Raw genomic sequence first — 18,186 nt, forward strand, 5'->3', positions numbered from 1 at the left:
TGCTGTAGATTATTCTCTAGTTAAAGGAGGTCCTCATATCCTGTTCTTGGTCCAACTGAATTTCCAAAACATCTTTTAATATTATAAGTATATTTGCTTTTCTAAAGGCTAGGCTTTAAAAAAGAAAAAGAAAAAGAAACCAAAAACTAAGCTGAACTATCACTGTTTCACAATTACATTTGTCTTAAGGACAGTAGGCTAAAGTTACTTTCCAGTGGGGATATGTATTGCCCTTTTAGATTGCTTAAATCTGAAGTGTTAGTGGAGACCGCAGAGCAGATAAGTGGGGAAGTGTCTGCTACAAAAGAACCTCTTACTATGTTTGGTGCTTCTAAAAGCAGACCACAGTGATCTCAAGATAATTTGTTTTTTGTTAAAGGACCGTATTATCGATGCTGGCCCAAAAGGGAATTATTCTCGCTTTATGAACCACAGTTGCAATCCAAACTGTGAAACTCAGAAGTGGACAGTGAATGGGGATGTTCGTGTTGGACTTTTTGCTCTTTGTGATATTCCTGCAGGTAAAGCAGCGCTTCTCTTTTTCTTTCTTTTTTCCTTCCTTCTCTTTCATTATAATTTGGTCTTCATTTTAGAGGGGGAAAGCCATAAAAATTTTATTTTTCAGCTTGGAAACTCCCCAAGCATCTGTGAAGTATCCCTTATTCTGAATTGAGCATTCTTTCAAAGTTGCATTTATCGTAAAAAATTCAAACATTCATGTACTGAATAAGACAACACAGTAAATATAAGAAATAATGAGCAGGATGCTCTCAAAAATACCTAGAAAGACTTACACGAGTTGATGCAAAATGTACAGGGTAAAATGAAATATACAGGGTAAAAAGTAACAGCAGTATTGTAGGATGATCAGTTGTGAATGGCTTAGCTATTCTCAGTAATACAACGATCCATGACAACTCTGAGGTGCTGTCCATCCCCAGAGAAAGAACTGATGGTGGCTGAATGCAGATTAAAGGAACTTTTTTTTCACTTTCTCTATTTTTCTTGAGGTTTTTGTGGTATATGTTTCCTTTCACAACATAACTATTATGGGTGTGTTTTGCATGACTACATATACATAACCTAGGTGAAATTGCTTGCCTTCTCAATGGTGGGCAGGGGGGAGTTAGGGAGGGAGGAAGGAAGGAAGAATTTGGAACTCAAAAGTTTTAAAAACAGATGTTTAAAAATTGCTTTTACATTTAACTGGAGGAAAGTTAAATGCTAAATAAATAAAAAAGACAACACATTGGGTCTTGGGACCAGCGACAGGCTTTGAGATGCAGCGCCCAAGTGGGACTGTTTGAGTGATTACGGCCTATGTCTGTAGCCGTTTACATAAGATGTTAATTACTGCTCTTTTTGAAGCCCTAAAGGCAATTAGCCCGTGTTAACTTGAACTGAATTTGTTTCCTTAACAGACTGATCTCTTCCAAATGATATGTATAAAAGCATCTTTATACAGAACCGTTCCTTTGAGCATCGTAATGATGAAACTTAGTTTTCAGTTTCTAAAATTTGTGGAAGTGAGCAAGACATACTCATTGGCCCAAGATGTGAGATATTAAAAAAGCATATTCATAACATTAAGAATTACCTAAATTCTGGCTAATGAAAGTTAGGGAGACCCTAGTTTAAATTCCTGCTTGATAAAAGTATGTGACAGCCATACCTACTCAACTCCTATTCTGACTATGAGACTATGTGGCTATAACTTGGACCAATTAATCCAAAATAACCTTCAGTGATTTAGTGCTATGTAGTGTCATGGACATAGGATTGCTTTACTGAATAGGGAGACAGCATTGAAACAGAAAATAAACTAAATTCTACCCGGGAGGCGGAAGTGGCGGGGCCAAGGAGGGGGCTGGAGCGTGGGGGGTGCGGCAGTGGTGGCGGCGGCGGCAGCTACAGCGGGACCCGGGCCGGGAGCGGTGGGGGCCGCCAGTGGGGCGGCGGGAGGTACCGGCAAGGCCACCGTGGCCAAGCAGTACGACACGGTGGAATGCCCCTTCTGCGACGAAGTGTCCAAGTACGAGAAGCTGGCCAAGATCGGCCAGGGCACCTTTGGTGAAGTCTTCAAGGCCAAACACCAACAAACTGGCAAGAAGGTGGCCCTGAAGAAAGTGCTGATGGAAAATGAAAAGAAAGGGTTTCCCATCACTGCCTTAAGGGAAATCAAGATTCTCCAGCTTCTCAAACACGAAAATGTGATTAACCTAATTGAGATTTGTAGGCAAAGCCTCTCCCTACAACCACTGCAAAGGCAGCATCTACCTGGTGTTTGATTTCTGCGAACACGACCTTGCTGGGCTGCTGAGCAATGCCCATGTCAAGTTCACTCTGTCGGAGGTCAAGAAAGTGATGCAAATGCTGCTCAATGGTCTCTACTACATTCATCGGAACAAGATTTTGCATCGAGACATGAAAGCTGCTAATGTGCTCATCACTTGGGATGGTGTCCTGAAGTTGGCTGACTTTGGTTTGGCCCAGGCTTTCAGTCTGGCCAAGAACAGCCAGCCAAACCGCTACACTAACAGAGTGGTGACCCTCTGGTACCGGCCCCCAGAGTTGCTGCTTGGGGAGTGTGACTATGGCCCCCCGGTAGACCTTTGGGGTGGAGGCTGCATCATGGCAGAGATGTGGACTCGTAGCCCTATTATGCAGGGTAACGCAGAGCAGCACCAGTTGACCCTTATCAGTCAGCTCTGTGGCTCCATTACCCCAGAGGTGTGGCCCAATGTGGATAAATATGAACTGTATGAGAAACTGGACCTGCCTAAAGGACAGAAACGGAAGGTAAAAGAGCGGCTCAAAGCCTACATCAAGGACCCTTACGCACTGGACCTGATTGACAAACTGCTGGTGCTGGACCCCACCCAGTGTGTTGACAGTGATGATGCTCTCAACCATGACTTCTTCTGGTCAGACTCCATGCCCTCGGACCTCAAGAATATGCTCTCCACTCACAGCACTTCTATGTTTGAGTACCTGGCTCCACCCCAACGGAGAGGTGGTGGGCACATGCCCCAACAGCCAGCCAATCAGAGCTGAAATCCAGCAGCCACTAATCAGACAGAGTTTGACTGAGTACTCTCAGGTCACACATAAGATTGGGCCTTTTTTGGTTTGTTTTTTTTTAATTTTTTTATACATATGTGTATATATATATATATATATATATATATATATATATATATATATATATACATATATATGTGACTATTATGTTGCTGAGATTATGGGGCATTTTTATTGTTTCCCATTGCACATATATATTTTTTTTAAACTTTTGCTCTTGGTATCAGGGATTCCAGCTAGCATTTAGCCAGGACTAGAATGGCAAACTAGCTAGCAGGGATGGGAGCTAGACTGATGGAAAGACATTGCAACATCTGTCTACTCCATCCCCAGGACCCACATTTCTGGATGACATTTGGCACTGTCTTCCTCTCTAAAGAACTATCCTTTTGAGGGGAGCAGATACAGAGTATCCCCAGGCAGTCCTATTTCAACGTTATTCTAGAAATCCTATAGGCTTCTCTTCTGTCCTCTTATTGGCCAGAGGGTTAGATTATTTTGGGTAACCTTCGAGCCTCTGGTATTAGAAAAATCCCTGACAGTTTTTCTGAGTCTTGCCTATGGAGGAGAGTGTTCCTGTTGATTGATGGGAAAATCAGAACACCAGCCCATTTTGAATCCCTTAGTCCTCCTGACACCCCCCCCCCCCCCCCATTGTGTATTCTGGAAGATACTCCATGGAGTGAACCCCTGGGAATCCAAAGGGATCAGTTGGGTCTGGTCCGTCCTTGATCCCACTGTAGTTTGGAGGGCAGAAGAGCAATTTCGGTTTTCTTTTTAGAAAAATTGTATCATGTTAACCTCCATTTGATTTTTGCTTGGCAACACTGGTTATAATTAAAAGTTGACTTTTCTTATAAAGAAAAAAAAAGAAAATAAACTAAATTCATTTTTTCTGGAGCTTGGATTTTCGATTTCTTTGTCTGGGCTGTGTTGTTTCCAGCTGTTTTTGAGTAGAGGATGTCACTTCTTTTTACAGCATTTATATTTTCTGCAGCTATGTGTAGGGATGGATGTTTTCCCTGTTTTCTTTTTCCACTGGTGTATTTAATGTGGTGAGACTTGAAAAAGGAAGAATAGTCTGTAAATCCAAATGACGGCTCTTTCTTCTTTATGAATGGGTGTCTGATAACATTTCTTCTCTCAAGAATGTCTTGCATGTGGATGATTGTTCTCTTTATGTTTCAGGGGTAGAGCTAACATTCAATTATAACCTGGATTGCCTGGGCAATGGCAGGACGGAGTGTCACTGTGGAGCAGACAACTGCAGCGGCTTTCTAGGTGTTCGACCAAAGGTCAGTTGTGCAGGGCAGGAAGGTTGCCTGGAAGATAATGGTCCCAGTCCTGATAGACAGAAAAGGGGCTGATGAGAGGAGGCTGCTTTTGGCCATTCCAGGAAGCCCTAATTTGGGGATACCTGGTTTGTTTTTAGAGAGTTGACTACATTGGTAAAAGCTCTCATTGTTCACTGATGACCTTTCCGTAAAGTTCTTTGAATTAAGGGTTGGAATTGTATTTCTATGGTATTTCTTTGAGTAGCTTAGCTGAGTTTGCAAATTCATGAAAAATTTCCCACTTTTTACTTCAGAATTGTTGGAAGTATTCCCCATTGGTGAGTCAGTGTTGCATGGAGGATAGGGATTCCTCAGTTCAAATTCTACCTCTGGCAACATCCTAGTGTCGCTATGGACAGATGGCTTCTTCCCTGAGCCTCATGCTCCTCATTTGTGTCATGTACTTGCTGTTCCAAAGTACTTTCTTTAAAAATTACTTTATTGCAAAATTATCCACTTTAATTCTTTGGAAGGAGGTATTCTTATTTTACCAAACTGAGTAGGAAATTATGTTACCCATGAAAAAGTGAGCCAGACTAATAAAAGAAGGAACACCAAATTAAAAAACACCAAAAAAGTAAAGCACACAAAAGCCAATAAAAATAAGACTGTTTCATTTTCTTAGAACAATAAGCAAAATCATGAATTTCTCTAGATAATCAAATGCCTTATTAATTTAAAGAAATGTGGGACTGCAGTGAGGTTTTGTTTGTTTTCTTTTTACTTTCCATCTGAAGCTTCCTTAACTGTCTGGTCATTATAGTATGATTTTTTTTTCTTGCCAGACGGCATTTGCATCAGCAAATGAAGAAAAAGCAAAAAATGCTAAGCTGAAGCAGAAGAAACGGAAAATCAAAACAGAACAGAAGCAGATGCATGAGGATTATTGCTTTCAGTGTGGAGATGGAGGAGAGCTGGTCATGTGTGACAAAAAGGACTGTCCAAAAGCGTACCACCTCCTATGCCTTAACCTGACACAGCCACCATATGGTGAGACGTGGCATTGGCTTGTTTGCTGTTAGGTGTGTTACATTTGAGTGTAGGATATGTTCACCTTTCCTGAGGCTAGCCAAGCCTTAGGTAAGTAGAGAATGGGCTAAATGGGGGGTCAGAACACCTGGGTTCAGGTCTCTGTTCTGCTTCTTGCTGCCCATATGACCTTGGGCATATTATGTAGGCTCACAAAGGTTACTCTTCTGGAAAATGAAGGAATTGAAGTAGATGATCTCTGAGGTATCTTCCCACTCTAAATCTATAACTGTGACTGTAGTGGAGTCAGTGAATCAGTCAGTAGACATTTATTAAGTGCTAATTATTGTGGATACAGAGATAAAAATGAAAGTCTGCTCAGGAAGCTTACAGCTTAATAAAGAAAGACAACACACAAAAAGAAAGCTGAAAAGGAGTAGGGAGGGAAAGTAGCTGCTTCAGGGGCATGATGAAGTCCAAAGGAGTACAACCTGGTAGGAAAGGAAAGTGAAAAGGTAGGAAATGGAAAGATTGCTGACCCAGGCATCCTCCAAAGTGAAGGTTTCGAGAAGTATTTCCCTGTTCATTCAGAGGAGTCCTAGGAACAGAGAGTACTGTGGAAGTGTGAATCCCAAGACAGAAGTAATCTGGCAGGGAGGTTAGGGGAACCAAGGAGAGGGTCACAAGAGGGCTGAGCTGCTGGATGGGAGTGAAAATCAAACAAAACTGTTGATGGTTATAAATGAAATTATTCTCTGCCTGGGCTTTGGGTGCTCTATGGACAGCCATACCTAGTTATTTATTTGATCACACCATAGGACTAACCTCTTTGAGGAACAATAAGGCATGCCAATATTTAAATGTTTCTCCATGATTCTCTTTATTGGCTTAAGCTCTGTACTGTTGCTCCATTGTACCCCACCTGACCTCCAGTGAGAAGAAAGGTGAAGGGTTGGTAACGTTTTAAGTGAGTTTAACATGCATAATCAACACAAGTATGAAACTGAATTTTCTTCTTCCTCCTCACTTTAGGAAAGTGGGAATGTCCCTGGCATCAGTGTGACACGTGCAGCCACTCTGCAGTTTCTTTCTGTGAGTTCTGTCCACGTTCATTTTGTAAAGATCATGAGAAAGGGGCTTTGGTGCCCTCTGCACTGGAAGGCCGTCTGTGCTGCTCTAAACATAACCCCAAATCTCCTGTGGCACCAGAGTACTGGAACAAGATAAGATGCAAATTGGAATCACAAGATCCTGGAGATGACGTGAAGGAATAAATTTATAGTGTTTTATTTTTTATTTTAAGTCTTTATTTTTTTTTTTAAGAAAGAAAAGGTAATGAGATGGATAAAGAAGAAACTGTCATACTGTACTTTGTTTATCATCTGAGCTGGCTTTGTAATTGAAATGGAAGAATTATGTGATCCAGGCAGCCAGAGCTAGACAGTGGTGCCTGGATTTTGATTGGTTTATGACAGAGTGGGGGTGGGGGTGTGATTAGATTCTTTGTATGTTTTCCTTGCCCTTAAATGTGCTTCTGCAGCTGGAAAACAGATCTACCTTGGCCTTTAAAAAAGAAAAATGGGAAAATATGTTTATGTCAGTAAACAGGAATTTCAAGTTTAAAATATGTTTCTGAGAGTAAAAGGTAAAAGTAGTCACTATTTTACTTTTAAGGAATCTTGAGAAATATGACTTAGGTAGTTTAATCAGTGTGTTTAAAGAAAAAGGGAGGGGTAGGGAAAATGGGAACTCTACTCCTTTTCTGAAATACTCCAGAAAAGGGTATGATAGTCTTTCCATACATTTTTATGAAACATTAATTTAGACTAACTCCTTGTGGCCCTTCAGAATTCTCTGGTAGTCTTGGAAGTTGGGGTGGGAGTGGTCACTCTGGCTGTAAACAAAATGCCTCTTTCTATTGGGTGCACCTCTCTGGGCTCCTGGACAAGGTGGGCTCCATGATAGCACTATTTGTTATTAACATGGGTATATTTTATTTTTAAAAAATTACAGGATGACTACTCACTGGTTTTTAAATGCTTTTTTGTTGATGCTAATTTTTTACAAATGATATGTCTGTATGGTCTGAAGAGGCAGGAAGTACAGCTATCCTTAACCGTACTGCCACCCTGATGCAGGTCTTTACAGGGAGATGAGACACTGTCAGTCCAAGCCTTCATCTCCTTTGTATGCACATGTTAAGCTCAGCTGGAAAGGAATCATGAGCTTTTTCCTTTTCCTTTTAGCCCCTTCCTTATTTTAACTAAACATTGCTTTTGTTAACTGACTAGTCCAGTCTTTTTTCTTGGTGGAAAATACACAGATGTACTTTGAATTGCATTTAAGTAGCTCTTCTTAGTTGTGATGGATGATGTTTAAACAGTTTTCATTGATTGTTATCTTAGCACTTAACATTGCCCCACTGTTAGGAAACTAGTAGCTCTTCTGAATTCACAGGGTATGAAACAGTTGTTCTTTACCAGTCATCTGGGAAAAGTCCCCAGGGAAGTCAGTGTTAACAAAAGGTGCTGGCTGTGACTTATAATTTGCTAGTACACCAAGACATCTCTCTTACTCAATGCAATTTATTTTAGTTCTCTAGGAATATGTATCCCAGTATTCTCCATGAAAAAGAAAAACTAACACAAGATGGGGTAATATCATTGTGTTGAGTGTCTTGTGTTCATTGCTTCTTTGTGAGTTTTGACTGAATAGCAAGAACTGCAGATACATGTCCTTCCTTACAAGGACCCAATAAGGAATCCAGAAAAGAAATTTCATCCATCTCATCCCTTCCATCCTTGGAGCAATTGTACTATTGTACATATTCCCTTTTCTACATCAGTTTAGAGCACTCCTAACTGAAACAAAATGGAAAATAAGAAGGAAAATGCAGTTTTGTGCCTCTGTGTGCATATACAGGTGCATGGACACGTGCATGTGTACTATATTTTATCTTTAAAAAACAGAACACTATGATTACCTTAAGCACTTGAACTACCAACTCCTGAAAGGATTTACTGGGCCTCCTATAATTGGTTTTTCTCTTTTTTAAGGGAATTAATTACTCCAATAAAACCCAGTTCCCTGGGTGGTGCCACAGTGGCAAGAGCTAAATGGAAAATGCTATCTGTGTCACTGGTTTGGTCACTACTAACATAAATTACAACTTACCAAAACACACTAAATTTTGCTTCCTTAGCATTTATGTATTTTGATATCCTTTTAACATTATTTAATAATATTTAGGCTTTGTCATACTTTTAATTTTTTATATGAATGATGTATTTGCTTTTTTAAAAAAAAAAGTTATAAATATGGAAGATTTAATTTAGTATTCCAAACAACTCTTCTCTTGCAACAGCATCCAACAGGAAATCTAAGGTTTGTTTTGTATAATAGTGCTTTAGTACTACTTAGTAATGTTCTGTTGAATTTTACATGGTAAGACAGGGTGTGCTAAACACTGTAAAGACCTTATGTTGAAAGTATTTGTATATGGTTTCTTTGATAGCATCCCATTGTTGGCTTGTTTCTCTCTTTGAGTAGCAGTGCTGCACCAAGATTTCTTTGTTGGCATAATTAATGGAAAAGCATAGGCTGTTACTTCAGATAGCTTAGCACAACAGAAGAGTTAGACCATAAATAACATCTTTTTCCATTGAGCACCTGAATGTTTTAAGGGGTTTAAAAAAATGGTTTTGATTTAGTACTGCCAGTGCCAAGAGGATGTCTCCTTTTTTCCTGATCATACCTTTGTTAACGCAGCTTTAGAATGTGAGCTTGTGGGCAAGGCGAGAGTGTGTAAGTGTACACTTGCACCCAGACTATTCACTGAAATGTTTTGAGTGAGTTGAGGATCACTTTCAAATTTGAAGTCAGTGGCATAAATTTTGTTGTTGAATGAGGCAAAACTGCTAGGTTCCAGCATTTCCTCTATTATTTTCCGCTTTACCTCGTGCTAATTATTTTGAAGGAGTTTACAATTTGTGGTTGTTGGAATGAAACTTACATATATCTGAATCAGTTGTGGTTGAAGGTGAAATACTGAGGACTTCCTCCAGGACAGTGTGAAGTGGGATGGAATGGAATAGATTTGGACCAGTTTCAGGGAACAGAAGAGCTGTTTGTTAAGATTTACTTCTATAGTAAGAGTTGGTTAATATGAGGATAAATATTCATTCTTGGCACTGATGCCTGTGCAGCTGTGCAAAGCAGAGAAGGGAACTTTATGGCTCTTTAAACTGATAAGAATGGAGTTACAGGAAGGGGGGAGGTGTTCTGGGTTTTTTAAGCATATTGTCAGTTTATCTTGAATGTGCATCTGAGTTTTTAGGGAAATGATCTGGTTTGAGTTTTAAAGCTGAATTCCAAGATCATTATGAGGATTGGTGTCAGACCACCTCCAAAAGGATACAATATTCAAACCACACCAAAAAAATTAACTTCTTCCCCCAATCTCTTCACTCTCATTTTCACAGAAGAAAATCATCTCAGTGTGCCCATAAATACTGACCACAGCTAAAGCTACTCAGGAATTGGAGCTTCAAGCATTCTAATCACCCAGAATACTGTGACAAGCAGAGTAGTGGAGAGCTTGAAAATACCTTGGTCTATAGTTTGTATAATAGAAATTGCTGTCTACAAAGTAATATAATCTCCATGCTGCCCAGCAGAGGTCAGTTATCATTAAAAAATAAAGCCCTTTCTTTGCACTTTTAAAACTAAAGTGTTGCTGCCATCTGTCATGTTCTAATGTGGTACAAGAACAAAAGAATTCAAATGGAGTTAATTCTTACCACCTGAGAAGTGCTTAGCACTTACACATTTTCCTTAGGGGTTTTGTCAGATGAATAGTATGAACAGATTTCCCTCCAAAGTAGCATCTGGTCCAGTTAAGTTATTTCTCATTCTGTTGGTAGGTCTAAGTATACCCCAGATACATAAGAGCTGGGCACATGAAGAGATAAGGTGAGATGTTGCCCTTTGTCCTTATCACACCAAAAAAAAAAAAAAAGTCATTGGTCTTTTTTAAAGAGATACTGAAAAGATTCAAAATTTGTATGTACTGGAACTTTGCAAGCAAACTTTTATCTGGGAAGGTATGGGGGTGGGAGGTGAAACAAGACAGTGGGGATGATGTTTACCACAGGTACGAAGTAGTCACTTTAACCTTGAGACCTCTGCCTCATTGAATTCAGGTTTTTTAATGTGTGTACTTGAAACTCATTAGATGCTTTTTTTTATATAGCTTTATTTATAAAGTAGAAAGCATTGTTTTGTATATTGCATTGAGAATTAGTAGCCACGTCTCTTATCCTCCTTAATTTGGGTGAACTTATGGGTAGTGCAAATGGGATTTTCAGAGCAGATGTCTCTGTTTTATGTATGCACTTAGGAAGAGACTACCACATAAGACACCAGCAACATTTTATGACTGTTTCCTATGTCTGTTCTTTATTTCCATCATTGTATTAATCCTGTTCTGCCCCTCTCCCCTTCCCCTTTAATGTGTCTGTGTAACAAAAATTTTGCACTTACATTACACTCCTAAAATGTTGGATGTAATTTGTTGTGTTTCAGAAACTTATTTCCGTTTTCTATCCTAGTCCATTACAGAGTGACAGACTTGGGTGCTTGTGATATGTTCGTGCTTAAAGGGAAGGGAGAAAGAATTATGATGAACTACAGTGGCCTCTATAATGGAGATCCTTAGAATCATTCCCATGTAAACAAAAGTAAGGTAGAATAATGTCTTAATTGCCAAAGCCATTCACTCAATCTTTCATTTTTTTCATGTGGTTTTTATTGAATAAATCTGTTCATCAGAATGGAGTGCCCACCATTTCTAAAGCCTCTGCCTGGAAAGAAAGACTGTATTTAGGGTCATTTTCGAGCATGACTCAGGTGGCCTAGCACTGTCTTTATAAGGAATTCTGAAGAGTTTAGAAATGGACTTGGATGATATTTACTGTAACTCATCATTGATCTTGATCGGTATATCTCATTTGTATTGTTGTATTCCTATAAAAATTCTATTGCCACTGATAACCAAGATGATAATGATTACTTGCGTAAGGGCATATGTGTATTTGGGATCGTTGGCAGAACTGAAGCCCTTTTGTACCCATTTTGAACGATGTTGCACAATAAAAACAGATACCTGAAGGACTGCTCATTTCCATGTGATCTCTCTCTGTAACAATGATCTTCGTAGACTTGTTTTCTGTAGACTTGATCTGTGACAGACTGTGTAGATTCTGTGAAATGTTCTTCTGATGAAATCACTTGAGTCTTTAATAGGAAACCATCAATCTCGCCGAAGTCAATCTCTGATGAGTTTCCGTGACCCGGATGGAAGCTTTCGACACTACCAGTGCGCGCTGAGCGCTGAGCGCTGCCCCCCGGGGGGTCCCGCCGGGCGTTCCCGTACTCCGTGTGACCCGGTGCTGCCTCGTCGGCTCTGGGGGGTGTCGGGGCGTGGCCTGTGCGGTCGCCCGGCGTGAAAACGTCCAGCGCGGATCCCGTGTACATAGATAGCTCGCCGTAGCCTCCCTATTAGGATTGCCTGTAGCGTTTCACCTTCTTACTGGACTGACCGTGCGTGGTGGTAGGAACGTAGACTTTGTACGCTGTGTTGACTGAGACGTCGCCTTTTCTAGTTTACCCATACTTCGGGGTTCCGGCGCTTTCCCGCTTCTGTGAGGATTAATTTGGGAGGTTTGTAAGTGACATTCCGCTGATGCCGATTTGGCTTGAGATTGACTTCAATAAACCGTTCTGGATGTTCCAAGTTAAAAACCGGGCTTTGTCTTTACTGCGAACTCCGGGTTAGAGCTTCACGGGGCAGAGGGAGCCAGCGCGGGGTTCGGAGGGCCTTGGGAAAGAAGGCAGGTGGGGCGGCCTGGCCTGAGCCGGGCCGGTCTGGGAGGGCCTCCGTGTGACGTCACCCGCCCACGCACGTGGCTGGGGTGGGGCTGGCTGGAGCGACGACTAACGGGGCCCCGCCCCCAGCCCTCGGGTCCTCGCTCCTGCAGCCGCCCACGGGGCGGTGGATGGGCGGGGAAGGCCTGGGAGGAGCGACGCCGTCGGCCCTGCCTGCCGCTCCCGAAGGAGCCGCCAGGGGGCGTTCGCGCGCCGCCCTCTCCGCTCCCGGCGGGGCGGGGCCCGCGCCCGCCACGTCAGCAGCGGCGGCGGCGCGCGGCTCGGTCCCGTGCGGAAAGTGATGACGGCGGCGGCGGCGGCGGCCCTGGGGGCCGAGGTCGGCGTGAGAATGGCGCTCTTCGCCGCCTTTGTGTAAGCCGTGGTACGGGGCAGGGGCAGAGGGCGGCCTGGCCCCAGAGCCCCTGTCCCTCCCGCTGCCGCCCAGCGGGGCGGGGCCAGGGAGGGGGCTTCCTCCTCAGGCCGCCTCACCGGCCGCTTTGTGTCCCTCCTCCCTCGTTTCCTCCAGGGTGATGGAGCTTCTCCCGCCCTTCCAGAGGCTCATCCAGCCCGAAGAGATGTGGCTGTACCGCAACCCCTACGTGGAGAAGGACCGCTTCCCCACCAAGCCTCTGTTTGTGGGTCCGGCCCCGGGGGGGGCGGGGGGCTGCCGCTCGGCGGGGGTCCGGCCTCCCCGGGGACGCTGGGGGGAGCAGGGAGGGCGGCTGCGGCCCGGGGCCCACCGGCGGCCTTAGCTCGCTGTGTTCCCTTCCAGCTGATTGTGCTTCTGTGTCCCCTCTCCCTGATCCTCCTGGCGAAGTGTCTTAAGAAAGCGGACGGAGCCGACACCAAGCAGGCGTGCCTGGGTAAGGGCCCGGGGCCCGCTCCCCTGCCCCGCTCCCCTGCCCCTGGCCCCGTCGGTGGTAAGCCTCCGACCCAGCCCGTAAGCCTCCAGCGTTTCCGTGGTCCTTGGGAATGGCAGAACTAACCCATGGTAGAGCCGAGACTTGGACCGAAAGCCCGCGTTTCCGCCGCCTCCCGTCTTGTGCCATGCCGCAGGTAGAAGGCTCCCCCCGAGGTGGCTGGTGCAGGTCTCCTGAGCCCCCACCCCTAGAAGGAAGGGGTTGTCCGTCGCCCCTCTCCCCGAGGGCAGGCGTCACAGCGGGGATCCTTTCCCTTCGCAGCTGCCAGCCTGGCCCTCGCTTTAAACGGAGTCTTCACCAACACAGTAAAGCTGATCGTGGGAAGGTAAGGGGTCTGACTCCCCGGGCCTTTTTCGGGACAACTGCTGGTGGCATCCGGCCACTTCTCCTGGCTGCTAAGCTAGGAATCTGGGTGCCTTTCTTCAGTCTGTCCGCATTTTCTCTCCTTTGTTTTTTCCCCATCTTTTCCCTTTCTTTCCACCTTGTACCTGTGGGCACTACTTAGCCCTGCAGACGGGTTTCCTTTTCTTCCTCTGGGGATGGCTGAAGCTACTGCCTTGGTGCCAGTCTGCTGACATCAAGGAATGTCGTCTGTTTGGGATCGATATAAGGATGACTTCATCAGTAAGACTTTGCTTTTTCAGGAATGGTGATGCTGGCCTTGATCCCTCTAAACTCCCTTGTCTCCTTAGAGGTGACAGGCTGACCTGGGTCTTGGTGTAGTTATGCTGAACACGGTTGGTCTGCACAGGACTACACTTGAGTCGGTGCCTCTGGCCTCAGGACAACGTTCAAACCAGTTACCTAATTCACCCCCAGTCCCGAGCAGCCTCCAGATTTTCTCTTCCTTTCTAGGCCTCGCCCTGATTTCTTCTATCGTTGCTTCCCGGATGGGCAAGCCAACTCTGAGCTGGTCTGCACAGGGGACGAGGCGGTGGTTGCCGAGGGCCGGAAGAGCTTCCCCAGCGGGCACTCCTCTTGTAAGACCGGCAAGGGAATTTTTTTCTTATTTTGTGTTTGTAATTGAAAGGCTAAGAAATTGGCATTAATGGAGAGTGCCTAGTAGTTTTTTTTAAAAAAAAACAAAGACTTGTACTTGAATTCTGCACACCTTACCTTTTCACCTTTGAGTCCCCCTCCAACTTGAGGGTGTTGATCAGTAACGAGTTAGCTCACCCGTTCCTACCAAGGTATTTTTGAGGTTGTCTACATGCAGTAGTAGAATCATCACGGGATTGCCCGTACATCTCTTAGGCAGTCATCAAGTTAGTGTTATTGTTGCCTTTGAGATCATCTGTTCTTTCTTGCTTCCTCTATTTTATATTACGCTTGTAATGAAAGAGGCAGGCATCTATATAGACTTGAGATTGACAGTGAAGGCCAACAGCCGTTTTTGGGTTTGCAAAATAATTCCTGGGCTACAGTCTAAAGAGTAATGAATTAGCTTCCTACACAAGCACTCATGTATTGGCTTTCTCTGTTGCAGTTGCATTTGCTGGACTGGCCTTCACCTCCTTCTACCTAGCAGGGAAGTTACACTGCTTCACTGCACAAGGCCGTGGAAAATCCTGGCGGCTCTGTGCCTTCCTATTACCTCTCCTTTTTGCAGCTGTCATTGCTCTTTCCCGAACCTGTGATTATAAACACCACTGGCAAGGTAAGGTATTGGGGGTAAGATGTATCCATCTCTAAGAGGGAAAAAGAGAGGGACTTGTTGAAGCACTTTACAGTTTACTCCTTACAACTTCTTATGTATATGGAGGAATAAAAGTTGCCAAAACTAAAATGATCCCACTAGTTAACTTTGCACAGATTTTAAAGCAGGCATGGTTCAAGATCATTAATGGAGATTTTTGTACAGAAAAGGAAATGGCCTCCAAGAGGCAGCTGATCTCTAAGTGGTAACTTGTTCAGCAGAAAGGGCCCCTGGACTGTAAAGTGGAGGTAGAAGCCTCATGGGCAAGGTACTTCACCTCAGAGCCTGCCTGTTTGTATCGTCTATGAAATGCCAATAAATACTTCCACTGTTTAGATTATCAAGATGACTTTGAAAACTAAGGTGTAGAAATTTTAGTAATAGTTATAAACTTCAAGAATTTAAACTAATTGAAAGAAAAAACTTTGTTGTTAGAACTCAGGATCACAGAAGAAAAACAAGTAGTTTAGACTTGGTTAACAGTGGTTGTTGCTACGAGGCCAAAAAACCCATGTTTGCAGAGGTTTTTTTTCCTCCAAAATAGTTAAATATGACTATCAGGGAAATTATATTATGCCATCAATTTTATAATTAAATCTTTTCCATATGTAATTCAGAGATAAACATCAACTCAACTATGCATAATTACAAATTATTAAATTGGGGACTCCAAATTAAGGGGTTTTTTGTATTCACTAAAGATCTAATTTGGTATTGAAGTTATGACAACCAGTAGGAAGACTTAGCTTTTTGAAAGACTAGTAACACTTGAGAAATCCAAATGTCATTACGTATTTCAGAGTAGCCCTAACAAGATAAGGGAGCAAGGATGGTAGAGTTCTCTTTAATTTGGGCATTCGGTTGACATGCTACAACTCTTATTTGGGTGAAACAAAAGTTTTGTGTTTTTTTTCCTTCTTCAGATGTGCTGGTTGGATCCATGATTGGCCTAAGTTTTGCCTACCTCTGCTACAGGCAGTATTATCCTTCCCTGACTGATGCTGAATGCCATAAGCCATTCCACTGCAAACAAATACTTCCTACCACACAGAAGTTTATCGTTCCCCATTACAGACTTGATGTTTAGAATCTTAACCTACCACACAAAAGAACAGTAAAAACATTCCCTCCTGTCTTTGACCTATCCTACTCAGAAGACATGGGTTTCAGGCCCTTCTTTTTACCTCTTAAATGCCACAAATAAAGGCACAGGCAAGACTGAACTCTTGTCTTCCTACCTAGATATATCGACAACAATTCTTTTTTACTACTGTATCGCAGACAATCTGTTGGGGAAGACCTTTTGAAATATAGAAGAATCAAGTTCATTGTGATAAAGGTATTCTTGCGTAGTTGTCTCAGATTTGATAGCTTCAAGGTTACTTTGGGGTACCAGGATGATAGTTGGTCTTGAGGGTCCATGGTTCCATTTGGGCGGCAGCTCACTCTATGGCAATGGGAGGAGGTATCCTTTCTGATGAAGAGCAGGTTACTGGATTGGAGAGATTATGATGACTGCAAGGAATGATTTGGACCCAGACAACATGCTAGTCCCAATGGCAGCTTCAGGGGCTAAACAGGAGCCCAACCAAGTCCCTTCCATCACTGACAAGTGATTAATAGGCTGTATCTGTGAAGAGGACAGCAGTGCAGTCATCTGGCTCTGGCTTCATGAAGGTGAGGCAAAACGTTTTCCTAACTGTGGAACCCATTACCAGCTGGTACCCCACCAGCTGAGCCACTGAGCCTCTGGATTGGTTTACCTGACATATGTTGTAATGTTTTCTTCCCTCCAATAAAAGACTAGCCATTTTCCTAACTCTCATCAAAAAAAAAAAAAAGTTTTATGAAATGGTACCCAAGAGACAAATAAAAAGTATGATTAAACCTGAAAAATCTAGACCAAGGAGTGTTGTCCTCATGGAATTATTGCAAGTCTGAATTACAAAACTTTTTTAAAAAATATGTACTTCCAATTACTCAAATGGTTGGCAGCCAGCTTCTGACTCTGTTAGGCATCCTGACTATATTAGGTTCACTAGACCTGATTAGATGGGGGAATATTTTCAAAATCAGTCAATCAATTTAAACTTATTAAGCACCTACTATGTGCCAAGCACTGTGCTAAGCAATGAATATTTTAACATTTAAAGGCATAGTTCTTGTGGCCTTCCTAGTTCTACGTACCTGCTGTATCCTGGAAGCTGTAAAACAAAATGTCTGTTACATATACCTAGAGTTGAATAGCAGAAAAGCTTAGATTCCCCCAAAAAGGGTAGTACCAAGTTCATCTCCCCATTTTTCCTGGCACTATTACCTGACTACTTCTATAAAAAATGTCCAAATATAATTTAGATCACTGTTCTACATCAAAGTCCTCAGCAGAGCTACTGGTTTTCATGTGAAGATATTTTAGTGCTGTAGACACCATTTGTTATACAAGTATAAAGGTTTAACAGTTACTACCTCAACTTTGGCCTGTTACCTTTCCCATGAGTTCTTTTCACAAGGGACCAAAGAGTGATACTTTCTTCTGTACGTTTGTATCAGCTTGGCCATTTAAATGATTTATTCCTCAGAAATAGCAGTGGATTTGGAGTTGGAGGATCTGGGTTCAAATACCAGCTCTACCTATTTTAGGCAATTCACTTAGTACTCCATAGGACTCAGTTTCTCATTTGTAAAAGTAAGGGATTGGACTAAATGGTCTCTAAAGTTCCTTCCAGCTCATGGGACAAAGGGAATTTTTTTTTAACAAAAACATTTGTTAACACTGAAGGGGAAGAAGTTGCTCATCATCAGTTACCAGTTAACTTTATAGATGCACTTTTCTTCCTTTTTCCTTTCCCCATCAAGGACATAGTTAATTGAACTATGTCAGTAATTCTTTCTGAACTAATTTTATGGGACCCTCAAATATGTATTTCTTCCTGTTTGTCATGTTTCTTTTAAGTATGTGTGCATTTTCTTACCAGAAAGTGCCATTTTCAATGTATCTGTGCCTCTTGTAATTCTGATTTTTATGTCAATAAATCACCTTTGTGCTATTTTTGCTAAAATTCTTGTTCTTGGACCTCAGTGTTTGACGAGATAGGTTTGGTGGCAGTTATCTGTGGGAACTGCTTATGTAATTCATATGTTTGATTTTGTTCTCAAGATTGCCCTACCACCTAAAAAAGTGGGGAATTCTGTGTATGGAGCACAACTAACTATGTTGGTTGTTTTGCTGAATTTTTTCAGCTCTTTTATTCATTATAAGGGT

The 18,186-nt window shown here is 42.7% G+C and overlaps 2 protein-coding genes and 1 pseudogene across 7 annotated transcripts in view; all 3 read left to right on the forward strand.

Annotated features, from left to right (window-relative positions):
- NSD3 (nuclear receptor binding SET domain protein 3) overlaps nt 1-6,716 on the forward strand; it is a 131,720-nt gene extending 125,004 nt beyond the window's left edge. For all 6 annotated transcript variants that reach the window (XM_072635169.1, XM_072635168.1, XM_072635171.1 and 3 more), the window contains 4 exons: nt 380-521; nt 4,270-4,376; nt 5,201-5,405; nt 6,417-6,716. In XM_072635169.1, coding sequence (XP_072491270.1) covers nt 380-521; nt 4,270-4,376; nt 5,201-5,405; nt 6,417-6,658 — 696 coding nt within the window. In that variant the 3' untranslated portion in view covers nt 6,659-6,716. The remainder of the gene's footprint in view (nt 1-379; nt 522-4,269; nt 4,377-5,200; nt 5,406-6,416) is intronic.
- On the forward strand, nt 1,830-3,165 carry LOC140529859 (cyclin-dependent kinase 9 pseudogene; annotated as a pseudogene).
- A 5,813-nt stretch (nt 6,717-12,529) lies between the features above and the next one.
- PLPP5 (phospholipid phosphatase 5) lies at nt 12,530-17,983 on the forward strand. Its single transcript, XM_072635180.1, has 7 exons — nt 12,530-12,680; nt 12,835-12,943; nt 13,081-13,171; nt 13,490-13,553; nt 14,084-14,208; nt 14,715-14,885; nt 15,848-17,983. Exons 1-7 carry the CDS (start codon nt 12,610-12,612, stop codon nt 16,009-16,011), a joined length of 795 nt encoding a protein of 264 aa, XP_072491281.1. The 5' UTR covers nt 12,530-12,609; the 3' UTR covers nt 16,012-17,983.
- Nucleotides 17,984-18,186: the final 203 nt, after the last annotated feature.

Source organism: Notamacropus eugenii, chromosome 1, assembly GCF_028372415.1.
Source record: "Notamacropus eugenii isolate mMacEug1 chromosome 1, mMacEug1.pri_v2, whole genome shotgun sequence".
Taxonomy (NCBI): Eukaryota; Metazoa; Chordata; class Mammalia; order Diprotodontia; family Macropodidae; genus Notamacropus; species Notamacropus eugenii.

Excerpts from the sequence above, each read along its gene's own strand:
- PLPP5 (XM_072635180.1), top strand. The coding sequence starts at position 12,610 with ATGACGGCGGCGGCGGCGGCGGCCCTGGGGGCCGAGGTCGGCGTGAGA. Across the intron at positions 12,681-12,834 it reads GCGCTCTTCGCCGCCTTTGT|GGTGATGGAGCTTCTCCCGC; the intron begins GTAAGCCGTGGT and ends CGTTTCCTCCAG. Across the intron at positions 13,172-13,489 it reads CACCAAGCAGGCGTGCCTGG|CTGCCAGCCTGGCCCTCGCT; the intron begins GTAAGGGCCCGG and ends TTCCCTTCGCAG.